This window comes from Sander lucioperca, chromosome 19, assembly GCF_008315115.2.
Source record: "Sander lucioperca isolate FBNREF2018 chromosome 19, SLUC_FBN_1.2, whole genome shotgun sequence".
Lineage (NCBI taxonomy): Eukaryota > Metazoa > Chordata > Actinopteri > Perciformes > Percidae > Sander > Sander lucioperca.
The window spans coordinates 19860140-19875322 of record NC_050191.1 but is presented as its reverse complement, the minus strand read 5'-3'; the positions used below and the strand labels follow the sequence as shown (position 1 = coordinate 19875322).

The 15183-nt window shown below is 40.1% G+C and overlaps 1 protein-coding gene across 3 annotated transcripts; it reads left to right on the top strand.

Moving 5' to 3' along the window:
• Positions 1-14541, top strand: rnf217 (ring finger protein 217). 3 transcript variants are annotated; one of them, XM_035995334.1, is made up of 8 exons: positions 3-1156; positions 5591-5803; positions 5976-6140; positions 7098-7195; positions 7294-7397; positions 9011-9082; positions 9780-9882; positions 9951-14541. In XM_035995334.1, exons 1-7 carry the CDS (start codon positions 170-172, stop codon positions 9857-9859), a joined length of 1719 nt encoding a protein of 572 aa, XP_035851227.1. In that variant the 5' UTR covers positions 3-169; the 3' UTR covers positions 9860-9882; positions 9951-14541. The 3 variants fall into 3 exon arrangements, with proteins under 3 accessions (XP_035851226.1, XP_035851227.1, XP_031177957.1); XM_031322097.2 differs by having other exon boundaries at positions 4-1156; positions 9780-14541; XM_035995333.1 differs by lacking the exons at positions 9780-9882; positions 9951-14541 and having other exon boundaries at positions 1-1156; positions 9011-9766.
• The last annotated feature ends 642 nt before the right edge of the window (positions 14542-15183 follow it).

Below are 15183 nucleotides of genomic sequence, written 5' to 3'. Positions count from 1 at the left end.
GCCAGTGCTGCTCTTCACCACTAGGCTTCCCATCGGCCTATCGCTGCTCTCCTACATGCTGACGACGAGACCCGGAAGCACCGAGCTGCCTGCTTTGTTTTGTTTTGGTAGTGGAGTTGGATAAGAGGTAGACAGGCCGAGGTCCGTCCGGGAGAGAACCGCTCACTAAATGGGGAGAGGCATATCGGGGATGGAAGATGACAGACCGATAGCTGACGCCTGTAAAATGCCGAGTTTTATCAGTGGTTTCGAGGAGGAGAGGGTGAAATTGTCTCGTAACCTGCCGGAAGAAACTTCCTTCACGGACAGCAAAGTTGAGCACTCGGTCAGAGATTTGAGCCGTCGTGTCACCAGATCAAACTCGCGGTTATCCCTGGACGGAGGTGAGCGGGACTCGGGGGACAGGAGCAGCGAGGAGGAGAAGGATGCGAAGGGCAACAACAACAACAACTGCAACGGCGGAGGAGGAGAGAGGAGGAGGAGGGCGAGCGCTGTCGAGATTTTGAGGAGGAATTTCGGGGTTTCAAAATCTCCCTCTCTGTGTCTAAATACAAACAGCCGGATGCAGCGCAGCGCGGAGCACGAACAACATCGCGAAGGAAACGTTAATAACCACGTTTATAACGGTTATGGAACCGAACGTGGCGAATGTAAAAAGTCGGAGCGTGAAACGGGCGAAGCGGGGACTAAAAACGAGCCAACTTTGAACGACTTGACTTCGGTTGTCCAAAGAGTTGAATTTGTAACCGTTAACGTTACTGGTCAGTGCCATCATAAACGTGACAGTGACAGCAACACGGTCGCTTTAGATGAGTCTTTGAACACTAAAGAACACGTCTACTGCACTGTGTATTGCATCGCTAACAACAGAAAAGACGTAATCACAGACGATGAAACGGTCACATCTGACGCACCAAAAATGGACTTGGAGACAGAACAGGAAGCAGGCTCGAGTCCCGAACCGGTTCTGTACACATTGGACGACCTGGTGGATCCTTTCTGGGACATGACCCACCCGTTGTCCATGGAACTGGCCGGTGCAGGGACTACGATGCAGAGTTGCCGGGTGTGCCTGGAAGAGAAAACCATCGCACCCCTGCCCTGCTGCAGGAAGGCCGTGTGCGATGAGTGTCTGAAACTCTACGTCAGCTCTCAGGTTAGTAGGAGGGAGGGTGAGCAAAAGAAAAAAATGTTTAGTGCAGCAGGGTGTCACAGAGCCTGTCCCAGAACCAGGCATTGCTGGGTCAGTCAACACACACACACACACACACACACACACACACACACACACACACACACACACACACACACACACACACACACAATCATTTCTGTCACACTTTTTAATTCTTATGTTTGGCATCTTATTTACTCCAAGAAAATATCTGGAGCTGACATTGAACAATATGTCCCCACATGTTTTGATTAAGGGCCTAAATGGGCTCTCTGTTGTAAATTAAGAACAACATTTCATGAAATTGTTACTAAAAGGTCACAGGCCAACATTTGCAGGTCTCCTCATTTTGTGATAACAACTGTGTTTTGTGAATCTGGGTCACTGACACATTTTGCACACAAAATCTTACATTGTGCGCCGTTGGGCTTATTCGGCAGAATTTCCTTCTTTCATACTCACCTACTGAAGGAAGATTTCGCCATCAGATACACTACTTATATTATGTTGCACATTATTAGTTTAGTTACACTCGGACAAAGCACACGTGTGTCCTTCAACTTATCTCATCTTTCTTCTACATTGTTTCCTTCACTTCCCAAATGCCTTTTGTTGATGCCAGAAAATGTGTTGAGCATCCCGGCAGTGTGTTTTAGTATACACAGAGGAGCAGCATCATAATAAAGTCATTCTTTAACTCAGCCAAAATAGGTCACAATAGGGCCACAACATTATATTGTGGCTACAATGCATGTTTAGTAAGAGCTCCTGTTCATTGATTCTTATGACAATTTACATTTATAAATCAAAGAACTGAATATTAGATGGATACAAGATTTATTTCCTTTAATTCAGTGTAGCTGCCATGGAAATAAGAACTCAGCAATGAAAGGCACATTGCCAATCGCTGCTCCCTAACAGAGCTAAAGTGTTTCAGGAATGGATTTGTCTTTAAGTGCCTTGTTCATTAACTTGTACCCTCCTCTGATCATATCCCAGTTTTAATATTCACATACGCTGTCCCTGTTACTAATTTTATGAGTTGGGAAGAAGTTACAATCTTAGGTTTTTGCTACTGTTACTATAATCTGCTTTAATCTGTTTAGGTAAAACAGCTTTTATCAGTCATCTAGACTACTTTTTATCTGCAATTATCTTGCTTTGATAACAAGGCATGAGTAATCACACAAACACAGAGTCAAGCAGACTCTCTGATAAGCACACTGAGAATGAGATAAGGGTCATGTAAACTATCCTGTGTAGGTGGAATTGTTTTCCGTCAATGTACTGCAAACCTTTTTTAGCAAACAATGCTTGCTGTTAACCCTCAGTAGAGTACGCAGTATAGACAGTAAGCATTATGTCAGAGATATCTGAGTATGTGGTCAAAGATATGACCCTTGGAAGGGGGTCGGTATCTTGCTCCTTGGCACTTTGGTAGGAATTGAAGGCATCTGGGCTGGAGAAAAAAAAAAAAATCGAAAATCGTATGTATTGTGATTTTTTTGTGTGGCAATTTTTAAAATGGATTTCTTTCCCTAGAATCAATATACCTAAATATTTTCTGTTTAAAGGGTACAGCCAATGGCGAAGTCCTACATCCTATCAATTTTCAGCAAAACAGACCGAAAGCAGAAAATACAGAAAATACATGTTATGTACTTCTTTACAAAGGAAATAAATGTCAGACTGACATGTCATATGCATTCTTCTTAGAAAACAATTAGTTTTCAGAAATGTCTCATGATATATTGTCTCTAGAAGTGTAGTGTTCAGCTTTTGTTTTTGTTAAAGAAGGAAAAGAAAATCACAATACTATAGAATTGCAATACTTCTAGAATCGCAATAAATGAAAATTGCAATACAAATCAAATCGGCACCCATGTATCGTGAAAGAATTGAATAGGGACAAAACCATTGTGCCCCCGCCCTACTAACCATGTTGTTGTGCCAGGGATTAAACCAGTAATTTATTAACTTGCCTCCTCAAATCAAGGCAATAGTGTTGGGCTTATTTTAAAAAGTTATAAATAGGAATATAGTAGCTGACAATCTAGAATTTGTTGTGCCTTAACACATCATGTGTTTAGATTCACTGGGAAAATGAGCTTCTCTACATCATATGCCTATCAGATGAGCTCAAGTACCCCTTCATTGGCACCACCCTTCATGTTCCAAATATGGTTTTATGCATGAATTATAGACTGGATGTTATTTATTTTATACGTTTGCATTTGGAGTGACAGAGGCTGTTTGTATATTACTTTTAGCTAATTATTTCAACTCTGCTCACTTGCTAACTGTTTTTAAAACACTCTCAATTGCACACATGTGGTGTTTAGGTGTTACAACTGACTCGGGTTGATGGGCAGCTTACTGGTTATGTAGTAAAAGCCTGCATCATATTGATTTATCATCCTTGCTTTTTTGTCCTTATCATAAATATGACGATATATTTTAGATCAAGTCATTGTTTCTATTTTTAGCTGAGTTTAGCGGATGGACACCTCAGGGTACACAGACTCCTAGTTAGGAGTCACTGCTGAAGAGTTACAACACCACAATGTGCACAAACCTTACACAGTGCTAACTATATTGTCACTGCATACTGCCACTACATAGTACTAATTTTAGCTTTGACTGAGCTTACAGTCACCACTGTCCATATACCATTGTAAGTTTACTTGATCATGCATGCTTTAAGTTGGTTTATGTTTCTCCCCCACATTTCAAAACACCACACGGTGACATGTATCTGAGAGACAGAGTGGCAACAGTCTTAACCTGTCCATCCTGTCTGGAAGTGGTCACCACAGTGTTGGCGTTGTGGCAACAATACTACACACGCACATCAGCTCTCATGCCCTTTAGAGATACATATTTATGATCGTGTAATAGGCCTTTTGTGTGTGTGTGTGTCTGGTGTAGGGGATGTTGGGTGCAACACCATCAAAGGCTGATGCTTTTTTTCTTTTCTTTGCTTTCCGTCTTCTGTCCTTTCACACACTCTCTCACTCACAAAATGCTGTATCGTGTGTCAGTACAACTGGTCTCACTGGCTGTGATGGACTGAACATGGGGGCGAGAAACAGACAGAACTTGAATATGAAATGAGGAACAGAGAGAGAGAAGGAACCAGACAAGAAGCGCTAGATAGTGAAAAATAAGTATGATACTTACCGTATCCAAGGTCAGATTAGATGAGATTTAAACATACACACTTGTATTGCTTTGGTTTGTATGAACCCAGGTGTAAGCTTAATGACGGAAAATGTGTGTTCTTTTGTAACCGAGTAGTAAAATTATGAAATAGTGCACCCTAAAGTAAGAGCATCACTTCAATCCTGTGTGCAGATAAAAAAAAATGTTCCTGAGGGGGGTGAATTATTGTGTCAGACTTTACATTTTATGTTTATTTTGACTTCTTTGAAACATTTTTGGATGAGTAGGTTTAAATTTTATATATACAAAAGTTTGGGGTCACTTAGAAATTTCCATTCCACTCCATTATAGACAGAATACCAGCTGAGATCAGTTGCATTGTTTTTTTTAACCAGGGCAGCAGTTTTCAGATTACATTATGTGCTTACATAATTGAAAAAGGGTTCTCCAATGTTTTCTCAGTTAGCCTTTTAAAATGATATCAGATTAGTAAACAGAATGTGCCTTTGGAACATTGGATGAATGGTTGCTGATAATGGCCAATGTAGATATTGCATTAAAGATCAGCCACTTCTTTCTACATAGTCGAGAACCCTTTTGCAATTATGTAAGCACATAATGTAATCTGAAAACTGCTGCCCTGATTAAAAAAACAATGCAGCTGATCTCAGCTGGTATTCTGTCTCTAATCGAGTGGAATGGAAATTTCAAAGTGACCCCAAACTTTTGACCGGTAGTATAATATAATAATTTCTTTTTTAATAATGTTTTTTTTTTTTAAAAGGTGTCTGTTTCCCCTGTGGCTCTGTAAATGTCTGTGATGTTAAGGTTAGTTAGTGTTTGACTCAGTGGCCAGACTGTATGGAAAAGGTCCGCTCAGTATAACTGACTGCCGAGCACTTGGTCTGGACTAACTAATGTGTGTCTGTGTGTCCTTTGATACAAATTAACTTCCACTCTCTCCACGGCCTCCTTCAGCCTTCCATTCATATACCTTTTAGTCCCTCTATCCCTGGGTAAATTATTAACCATTTCCCGTCAGTGGTGTGAATACATCCACATGTAGATTTGGTATTGATAGTCCAGCACAATAACAGAGAAACCCACCATAGACAGATCCACATTGTGGAGCAGGTGAAGTTACAAGATATGTTCAGTAACATTTTAGTGTTACTTTCACATACTTGACCATATATTCTTTGTCTTCAATGTGCTTGAATCCATTTGAAATCAGATTTCTGTGATGTTTCCCAGGTGCGAGTAGCCAAATCTTACATCAGCTGTCCAATCCCAGAGTGCAGTGGCTTCCTGGAGGAGGGAGTGGTAATTTCCCATTTAGCCAATGAAGACGTAGCAAAATACCGTTACTTTTTGGAGCTGAGTCAGCTAGACTCGAGCACCAAACCCTGTCCCCAGTGCAGTCAGTTCAGCTCTCTGAAGGGGAACAACTCCGAGCACAAGTACAAGGTAAGATGACCGTTCCAATACACACCTCCAACTGCATACTGTATAACACAAAACATAAGAAAATGTAGAGAAAATTAAATTCCACATACAGCTTTTATATATATATATATATATATATATATATATATAAGTAATGTAAGAATGAGTCTACTGTCTTCTGTCCCTACTGTAGATCCAGTGTAGCAATTGCCAGTTTGTGTGGTGCTTTAAATGCCACGCACCATGGCACAATGGGGTCAAATGTCGCGAATACAGGAAAGGAGACAAGCTGCTTCGAAGTTGGGCTAGTGTCATAGAGCACGGGCAAAGAAACGCCCAGAAATGTCCACAGTGTAAGGTAAGGATACAAGTTATTATGATACTATTGTTTTGCTGTAGAACAACACGGCCAGAGGACTGCTGTTGGGTGTGGGTTAATTGAAAGAGGGTTGACTGATGGAGGGTGGAATCAAGGTAGATGAATAAATCAATGAAGGCTAAGAAGCATTAAGAGCAAGAACAGATGACGGATGGGGAGCTGTAGAGAAGTAGATGGACGCTCCAATTTAAAGTGCATGTGGAACAGCAGGACAGAGATGCATAAAGAGTGAACATATTGAAAAAATAATGATGTCTTTCTGCTGCACAAAACCAAATATGGTAGACTCACTGGCATCTCTCTCACAGTCATAAAACAAGCCTGGTCTCATTACGAGCAAGTCAGTATACACAATATCTAATTTGACTGTCAGAAAATGACTATAGCAAGACATAGATTAAGCTAATTACCGGTTTGTGGGAACTGTTTGCTCGCAGCAGCAAACACTTTCCATCTGTTTTCATCGCACTGATGCCTCTGAATTTTTGCTCTGGAAGCAGGGAAAGAGGATCGTGTTTGACTGTGATGCCAACAAATTGGTGTCATGCTGTGTTTCGCTGGAAAAGAGGCTGAGAGCAGCTGAACTTAATGCTCAGTTTATAGTAAGACTGCTTACTGCTACAGCAGCCAAATAGCAAAGATCCATTAAGTTTACCGCTGCATGCATATTGCAGTGCACTTCAATAGATGCTGAACCAGATGCTTCTAGTTTCCATTTTAAATTGAGAGTGTTGCATTTTAGTGCTGCTAAGACTGAGAAATTGTACCCTTTTTACAATAAACGGAGCTGATCTTGAGTCTGAAAGGAGAACGTAATGATGTATTCATACTGGGCCCCAAGCAGAAAGAGTGAAACTTCTGATAATGCATGTAGCATACTGTAAATCTCTCCCTTTTTCCCCTCCCATCTTGCTCTTGCCTCATCTACTTCTGTAGATCCATATTCAGCGTACAGAGGGATGTGACCATATGACATGTACGCAGTGTAACACTAACTTCTGTTACCGCTGTGGAGAGCGCTACCGACACCTAAGGTTGGAATCTTTGACTTTTTTAAAATGTTTTTATCTGACTGCCTTTTCTTCCTTTTCTATGTTATTATCTGATTTAATCTTAAACTTCCTGTCGTCAGGTTTTTTGGGGACCATACATCCAACCTCAGCGTGTTTGGATGCAAGTTTCGCTATCTACCTGATAAACCTCATCTGAGACGGCTAATTAGAGGGTCTGTCTGTGGTAAGTTGTGTGTGTGTGTGTGTGTGTGTGTGTGTGTGTGTGTGTGTGTGTGTGTGTGTGTGTGTGTGTGTGTGTGTGTGTGTGTGTGTGTGTGTGTGTGTGTGTGTGTGTGTGTGTGTGTGTGTGTGTGTGTCAATTATGCTCAGTTGGGTCACCATTTTGGCCCAAACTGAAATTTCTCATATTGATGGTGCCGAGATGATGAATCCTTTGCCATCTTTGGTGATCCTCTGACTTTTACTCTAGCGCCAGCCCACTATCGGGTCAAATTTTGAATTGGTCCAATACTTTGGTTTATGACCAAATACCTGCAAAACTAATGATATTCCCATGAGCCTCAGCTGTACTCTGTGTTTATTGCTATTTAGCAAATGTTGGTATGTGAACACGCTAAACTAAGCTGGTGAACAAAAATTGTAAACACAATTGTCACTGTGAGCATGGTAGCATGCTGACGTTAGCATTTAGCTTAAATAACCACTGTGCCTAAGTACAGCCTCAAAGAGATGCTAGCATGGCCATACACTTGTTTTTCCAAGCATACAATCAGGAATATTGAGTTTTACATTAATACAGCTGCATAGTCACACTTTGAAGCTACCCAGTTTGACAGCTACTGTGTCTTCTGTTATTAGGCACTGATTTGCCAATGCCAAATTTGGTATTTGGGATTCTATGAGTTATTTGGCAATAAACTGTTAAACTTTCTGATGTACCCACATTCCCCCACCCTGCTTTATTTTCTGTAATTCTACTTTGGTAAGTGAATTCCTGCGTTGCCCAGAAAGCCCATGACCCAAAATACATCAGAGCTACCATGTTGCACTCAGCTGTGGATTATCATCGTAGATTAGAGAAAGTAATGGAAATAGCAGTGGAATAGTTTTTTCTTATTCTCCACTGGATAAAAACCTTAAGTCAAAATGCATTGTTGCTGCCTTGCATGATGGCCGGCCAGCCCAACTTCTCTGTGACAGACAATGATTTCCCCCTTGTGACAACAGCAATGAACACTTGCATATTTAACTCTGTACTTGCGAGAGACCAATGAGGAACGCTTTATGATGAAGTGTGAAAGCATCAAATATCAGAGTATGTTAGTTATAATCATCCATTCCCAGTTATCAAATGTATGCACCAGCAGCAAGCCTCCAGGAAGCTGAACTCTGATAGATTTGTTTGACTCTGCTCTCCATGACAGCTACAGCTAGTTTACATCAGCAGGGTTGACCTGTTGAACCGAGAGCTAATTTGTCCCTTAACAAGAACCACTTAGCCATTACAGCTCTCGCCACTGTCTTCATGCCATGGATTGTTAGTGGCACAGATTTTGCACGTAATAAGTGGCGCCTTAATGTGGATGGAGAATTTTCCCTAAAACCTGCTCAGCATTCAGCATCCTCCACAGCTAGATTGTTGCACTTGTGGCCAAACATGTACAATTTTATTGCAGCGATTCATTAAAATTTAAACAAAATTTAAACCAAACTACACATTCATTTTGAATCATGCAATTTCTATTCCATTTGAAAGGAACATTTATTCATTATGAATGATTATTATTCTGCTCTCTCTCTGTCTTTCCCTTTCTCTTTCTCTGTTTTTCTCTGCAGCCACTAAGGTGCTGATAGCTCCTTTGGTCATTTTGTTGGTCATGGTGCTCGGAGCTTTCGCACTGGTGATAGGTAACACAATTATACACATGAACACACACATCGACAAAAAAATCAGAGTGAAGCTCCAGCGAGAGCAGCAAACCGAAAACAGCTAAATGGTTTGACTATATTACAGATATTTTCTTCCACACAGCAAAGCAGGTCCACTGTCTATGCAAAAATAACAAACATAAACATGCCACAAACTTTATTCATTCTCAGTTATATAAAGAGAAGTAAACTGCCAAAGCTTTAGATCCAAATAAATTATCACTCTCTGGGCGACTGGCTTTTATTTCCTGAAACTACATTTACTAGTAAAATCATCCAGCTGCACTCTGTAAGCACTCCGTCAGACAGTGATGTGAACTATTGATGCCTCGGCTGAACTGTAATTAGTGTTAATCTCTTTCCCGTGTCTGTGCGTCTGATAGATGATCTGCTGCGGGCTAACATGCCGTGATGGAAGAATCACATTTATTGTCATCGTTATTGCTGCTCTCTTTTTCAGCCTAATTAACATACACATACAGTATGCCAAATATGTAGGCAGTTTGCTATAAGATAGAATAATCAAATCCATATAGAAAACTCATCAGAGCTCGACATTAACAGATAATTCAAGATTTACATTGTACATTAATTAATAGTTAATTCAAATTAGTATCAATTGAAACAAGGCTTTAATCCATCTTTCTCCTCTCTTCCGCTTCATCTCTATCTGCAGGTTTGGTAGTTTTCCCGGTCTACTATGTGTGTAAGAGGAGGAAGAAGCAGCGCACACAGGGCTCCGGACGGTGGATTTGACTGCAACCTGCACTGCATTTAGACCACACACACACACACACACACACACACACAAACGCGCGCGCGCGCGCACACACACACACACACACACACACACACACACACACACACACAGCTTGAAAGACGACGCCTGCATCTCCTCAGGGATGAACACGCCAGCCAAAAGTCTAAGAGAAACATCACACAATTAACAATGGTGAATAGACTTTTTAAGATGGAAGGAAGTATATAAACATATGAAGTAAAGCCTGGATAATCATACATCATCACGCAGAATATTTGTATTTCAGTGGACCGCTGCTGCAAAAGAAATGCTGGATTTTCAAGTAGGAAAGCAAAGGAAAAGAAAATACTAATTTAAATTGAATTCTCTTCAGATGATGGTTGACAAGTGTTGCAATCCCCTTAAATCTCCACTAAATTTGACAGCAGTGAACTTTCTTGCTGGCCACCTTTTGTCCCGAACACATTACAGGAAGTTTCAGCAGTGTACATTTGACAAACATTAGCTTGGAGACCGTCAGTTAGCCTGATATAATGACATACTGTTGAATATTGTGGATGAAAGTTTTTTTTTTAATTTTTTTTTTTTTATAAAAGGTTTGACAGTGGTGGATACAACTTGACTTGATAAACACTGACTGCTGGAAAAGGGGAGGAGGAGCTCACAGACAAATAGTAGAGAAATGTGAGGAAATGTAATATTCTTGTTGAACTTTTGCAAACGCTTCTTCAGTCATTTGTCAAAAGTGCAAGATGGAAACTGAATTCAGGACCAAGCCATGATGGAAAAAAATGAGTTCTCACGGATGCAACAAAGCTGACATTGAATTTCGTCTGTTGGTAACTCAATTTTGTCATTGTCATTTGGAGTCTTTGACAAGCACACACTTTTCAAAATAATATGAAAGGACTTAATTTGGACAGATGGAAGGATGACATGTTACTATTCTTGGCTTTCCTGGATAACCTCGACTCTGCCTCAAGTCTTCAAGTCACTAGACAGAGTGAAAGTTGGGTCCTGTGTCCCCACCCTAAGAGTGACACCTAGTTTCAAAGGCCACACCAACCTTAGCTTTAAAAAAGGTGTCCTGTTTGCAACAAATATTCAGCCCACTGACCCCTTAAAGAAATATTGGAAAGCGGAATTTTAGCAAGCCACCATTGTTTTCTGTTCTGGTTCTCCATCAACTCTTCCCATCTTTTCCTTTCTTCCACACCTTCCTTGGGTCTCTGCCCTGGCTGGACGGTGGCTCACACACCCTCGTCTCTGCCTTGCCCTATACTGTACGCCAGTATCTGCATCATCAAAAAAATAAAATAATTGCTGCTGCTGTGGCAGTTGTGCCAAAACAAAACGCTGAATGTGGCAGGACAGACAGTTGACCCCGTCCCTTCTGTTAGATTTTTTTGGGGTTGCTTGTTGCAGCAGTGTTGGGAGGTGATGCTGCCAGTGTGTAGTGGAGTCTACATAAAGAAATAGATTTAGAGGCTCTGTAGGATTATAGGAATATGCATTAGATAGTTGAAAGCTGCTTAGAATTAAAAATGACTGAACTTATTATTGCGACTGGGTGGCGGTACGGTTTGCGTAAGTTGCGTTTGCTTTTTTTAAAGAAAATTAGTTCAGAAGTTATCGTCAGGCTGCTGTGCACTGTATGTGGTAGATTACATTTGGATGTTAATTATTAGGTGATCAGGTTTTCAAGGTGTTTAAGAATTGATGCAGTTTGGATTTGTGCAGTGATAAGAGGACGTCTGTCTGCTCGAGACTTTGGATAGTGACATAGTGGCTTTCAACGTACACATACTTAACTCATTCACACTGGCGCATGTTGCAAGAAAGCAGACACACGTGCTGCCAGGAAACAGGAGATTTTCGAGAGCTTTAAAGGTCGTCACCTGGCAGCAGCCAGCTTGCTGTCCTTCACTTATCCCTCTATCCTATCCTCCCTGCTGTCAGTCCTTAGTTTCCAACAAGGGTGCACATCCACTGGAGCTGTGGCTGCTCTTCAGCCACAAAAAAATCATCCAAACTGGATGCTTTTGAGCCTCTGATACATGAGAATAACACAGGGCTACCTGCGGTGCACGCCGCGGTCAAGTACATACAAGTGGTTTCTACATCACTCACAGATATTTCTTTTGTGTGTTTTTTTTATCCCATCACTTCATGGAGCGACCTTTTCTTTTTTTGCTCCATCATGAGACATTTATGAGGATGTTTTTTAAAGAAAGTACAAAAAGACGAGGAGTAGCACAATATATCTGCACATAAAAGATGCTACGGCAAGAAAAAGTTGTGGAATGATAAAATTATACAAATTTGAGGGGAAATGCCTCCATTGGAAACAAACTGGCACAGTGAAGATCAATGCATCTTCAAATCTGTTGTGGTTACCAGTGGAGTAAATCCTGAGTGTGTCAACACATTTCATCACTGAATCTTCACTGAAACCAGGATGTAAGGCATGAAAGCAGGGTTGATGTTCCTGCATGTTGGACATCATTAGCTTCTCTTTATCCCAGGGATCTGGCACCTTTTCTACATCTGGGAGTCAATAAATACCAACTGTCAAGTACAGTTTAACTGTACATACAAGGTTCCTAAAGGACACCGATAATTTATTGTTACACACTGCTTTCCGTAGATCCTGACTCTGGGTTTGAATCCACTCTCAGGGAGTTATTTTTTTTTTTGTTCACTGTACCCAGAGCCCTCCATCCACATGAGCTGTGGCACAGAAATGGCCGAGCAGCACTGCAGAGTCAAAATGCTTCCTGGTGCGTTTTCCCAGAGCTGCTTAGCAACCATATTTGATTTCAAGGAAGTAAAAACACTGTAGTGTCAAAAGAAATCCAAATATCTCAGTGATGCAAATACCATCTGTGTTTCCCAGCATGACTCAGCAGTTTTGCGAACGCTGCTTGGGGGTCAGGGGACTAAAAAGTGGTACAAGAAAATGTATTAGTATTACAGCACCGGGAAACTAAATTTGTAAGGTTTGCGCCAAACAAAAACATTGAAACTATCTACTTAACAATTGTTCACTTGCATCATATGCATACATGTTTTATCTAACTGCTCAGCTAGTACTACACTGACATGTTCCACTGCTGCATTTTTTTTTGTCATTTTGACAGTCATATGAAATATGACTGTCAGTTTGTGATGGGCATTTGTACTTAAAAGTGTCTTCAGCACAAAGAAATTGTTTTAATGTACTGTGGACACATACGTAAATATTTTACTATTTCCATGGCATTTTACCAGAAATGTTGCCCCGCAGTTTACACTGTACCAATGCTGAACCGATTTGATTAGCTCATTGCCTTAAAATTAACAAATAGGATCTTTAATAATTGATTAATAATTAACATAATTTAATCAAGTAACAATACCTAACATTTGGCTAAACAAAGTAAGCAACTTCCTAGGAGCATGAGTTTACAGTCAAATTTATTTGGCAGTTTTGCTGTGAGACAGTAATTCCAAATATGAATTTGTTTGACCTGGTCAGCTACAGGACAAATGTAAATGAATAATAATGTGATAATATTTGTCCTGGTTAGCCACTCATATCTGATTCCTTTCACTTTTATACATGTACAAGTGTGTTAATCCTTCTCATGTTAAGATGCCATGTGGAAATGCCATCATTGCTTTGTTTTGTTGTTGTGTTCTTACATTAATGATGTTTAGGTTCAAGTTAACATGCAAAAAAAAAAAAAAAAAGTTGCTCTATATCAATTCATCCAGTGACGTGAACGTTAATTTGGCCAATGAGATTTCCTTTGCTGGGTTTGTATTGGCTGGCTGATACCCCTGGCCTTTTTGTTTGTTACAATCCCAGCGATATTGGCATAAATATGCAATAGTGCCTTCACAGCCATTATAGATCAGAGTTTGCCAACCTGTGGTTCAGGGCCCCTGCGTGACTCCAAACATTACAAATAGGTGTAAAAATCTATCAAGGCCTCACAAAGTTATGTGTTAGAACAGCTAAAGCAAAGTATAACATATACTAATATGGGGCTTCTAATGTATGGAACCACTGTTAAATATATCTATGGATCTGTTACCCCAACACACCAGGCAATGTGCAGTGCAATCAGCCCCTCGATTAAGAATGTGTGTTTTAAATAGCTAAAAATGTAATCAAACCTCTAAAATAATACAGGTAACCACAATACAGGCTGTCAGCTACATCCCAAATAGTTTTGCACAAGTTAAACTGTCACTTTATTTTGGCTCATACAAACCTCACACTTTAGACTCTGAAGATTAAAAGGAGGAAGCAGTAGCAGAGCGAGCATCGTTTTCAACATTGGATCAGCGTCATAAGGCTGGTATGGACAAAAATGCTCAGTGAAGGAAGTGATTATATTAAAAAGATGTGCAATTTAGACAATATATCATAGGTTAATTTCAACTCAGGAGGCCTGTGAATATTGGTTTTGCTGTAAATGGTGTATCATCAGTAACATCAGGATGGGTTTTCACTATCTAGACATGCAAACTTGTTGGAAAACGGTGACTGTGTTCCTTGTTTGCACTAAGATTCTTCCACCTGCTGCCATCGTTAAAAATGTCTGCTGATATTGTTGCTCACTTAGCCAGGCACATTGTTTTCATCTGAGGATCTGATGAAGAATAAACCAACCTGGGTCAAATGCCAAAATGTTCTGGTTTGACTCTTTCATTTGATATTATACTTTCTGTTGACAGGTTTGTTTTTTACTCTAATTTATTTAATGTTTTTTGAGTCACCGACAGCCTACTTTAGAAACGGTATGAATGTCTGTCTGTTGGTCTGTGTATCAGTGTATGTCTGTTACATCAACCTCTTTTTATTTACAACCACCGTTGTGACTACAGTTTTATGTCAGCAGGGGTCATAAAAGTACTGCAGGAGGCAAATCCCTAGAATCTTGATTTTAATTTTTGTAGGAGCAATACAAATGCAAAATGACATGCATAGTCAGAGTAACAAAGAATATTACAGTATTGAGATTACTTGGATGATTACTAATATGAAATTTTGTAAATAAATAAAAAATAAATAATAGAAATGATAATACAAATTGAATTCCTTTAACATCCTTTATTAGTGAATCCCTCTATCATTATTGTTATTATTATTAGTAGTAGTAGTTGTAGTTGATATTGTTTTTTATAAGAGCTGCACATAATACAAATAAAGACATTGTGTAATAGGTTTAAAAGGAAACATTTTACAAAATCACCAGTGGTGGAAACAGACTGTGCAAAGTACATTCACCCAAGTACTGTGCTTGAGTACAATTATGAGATACTATACTTG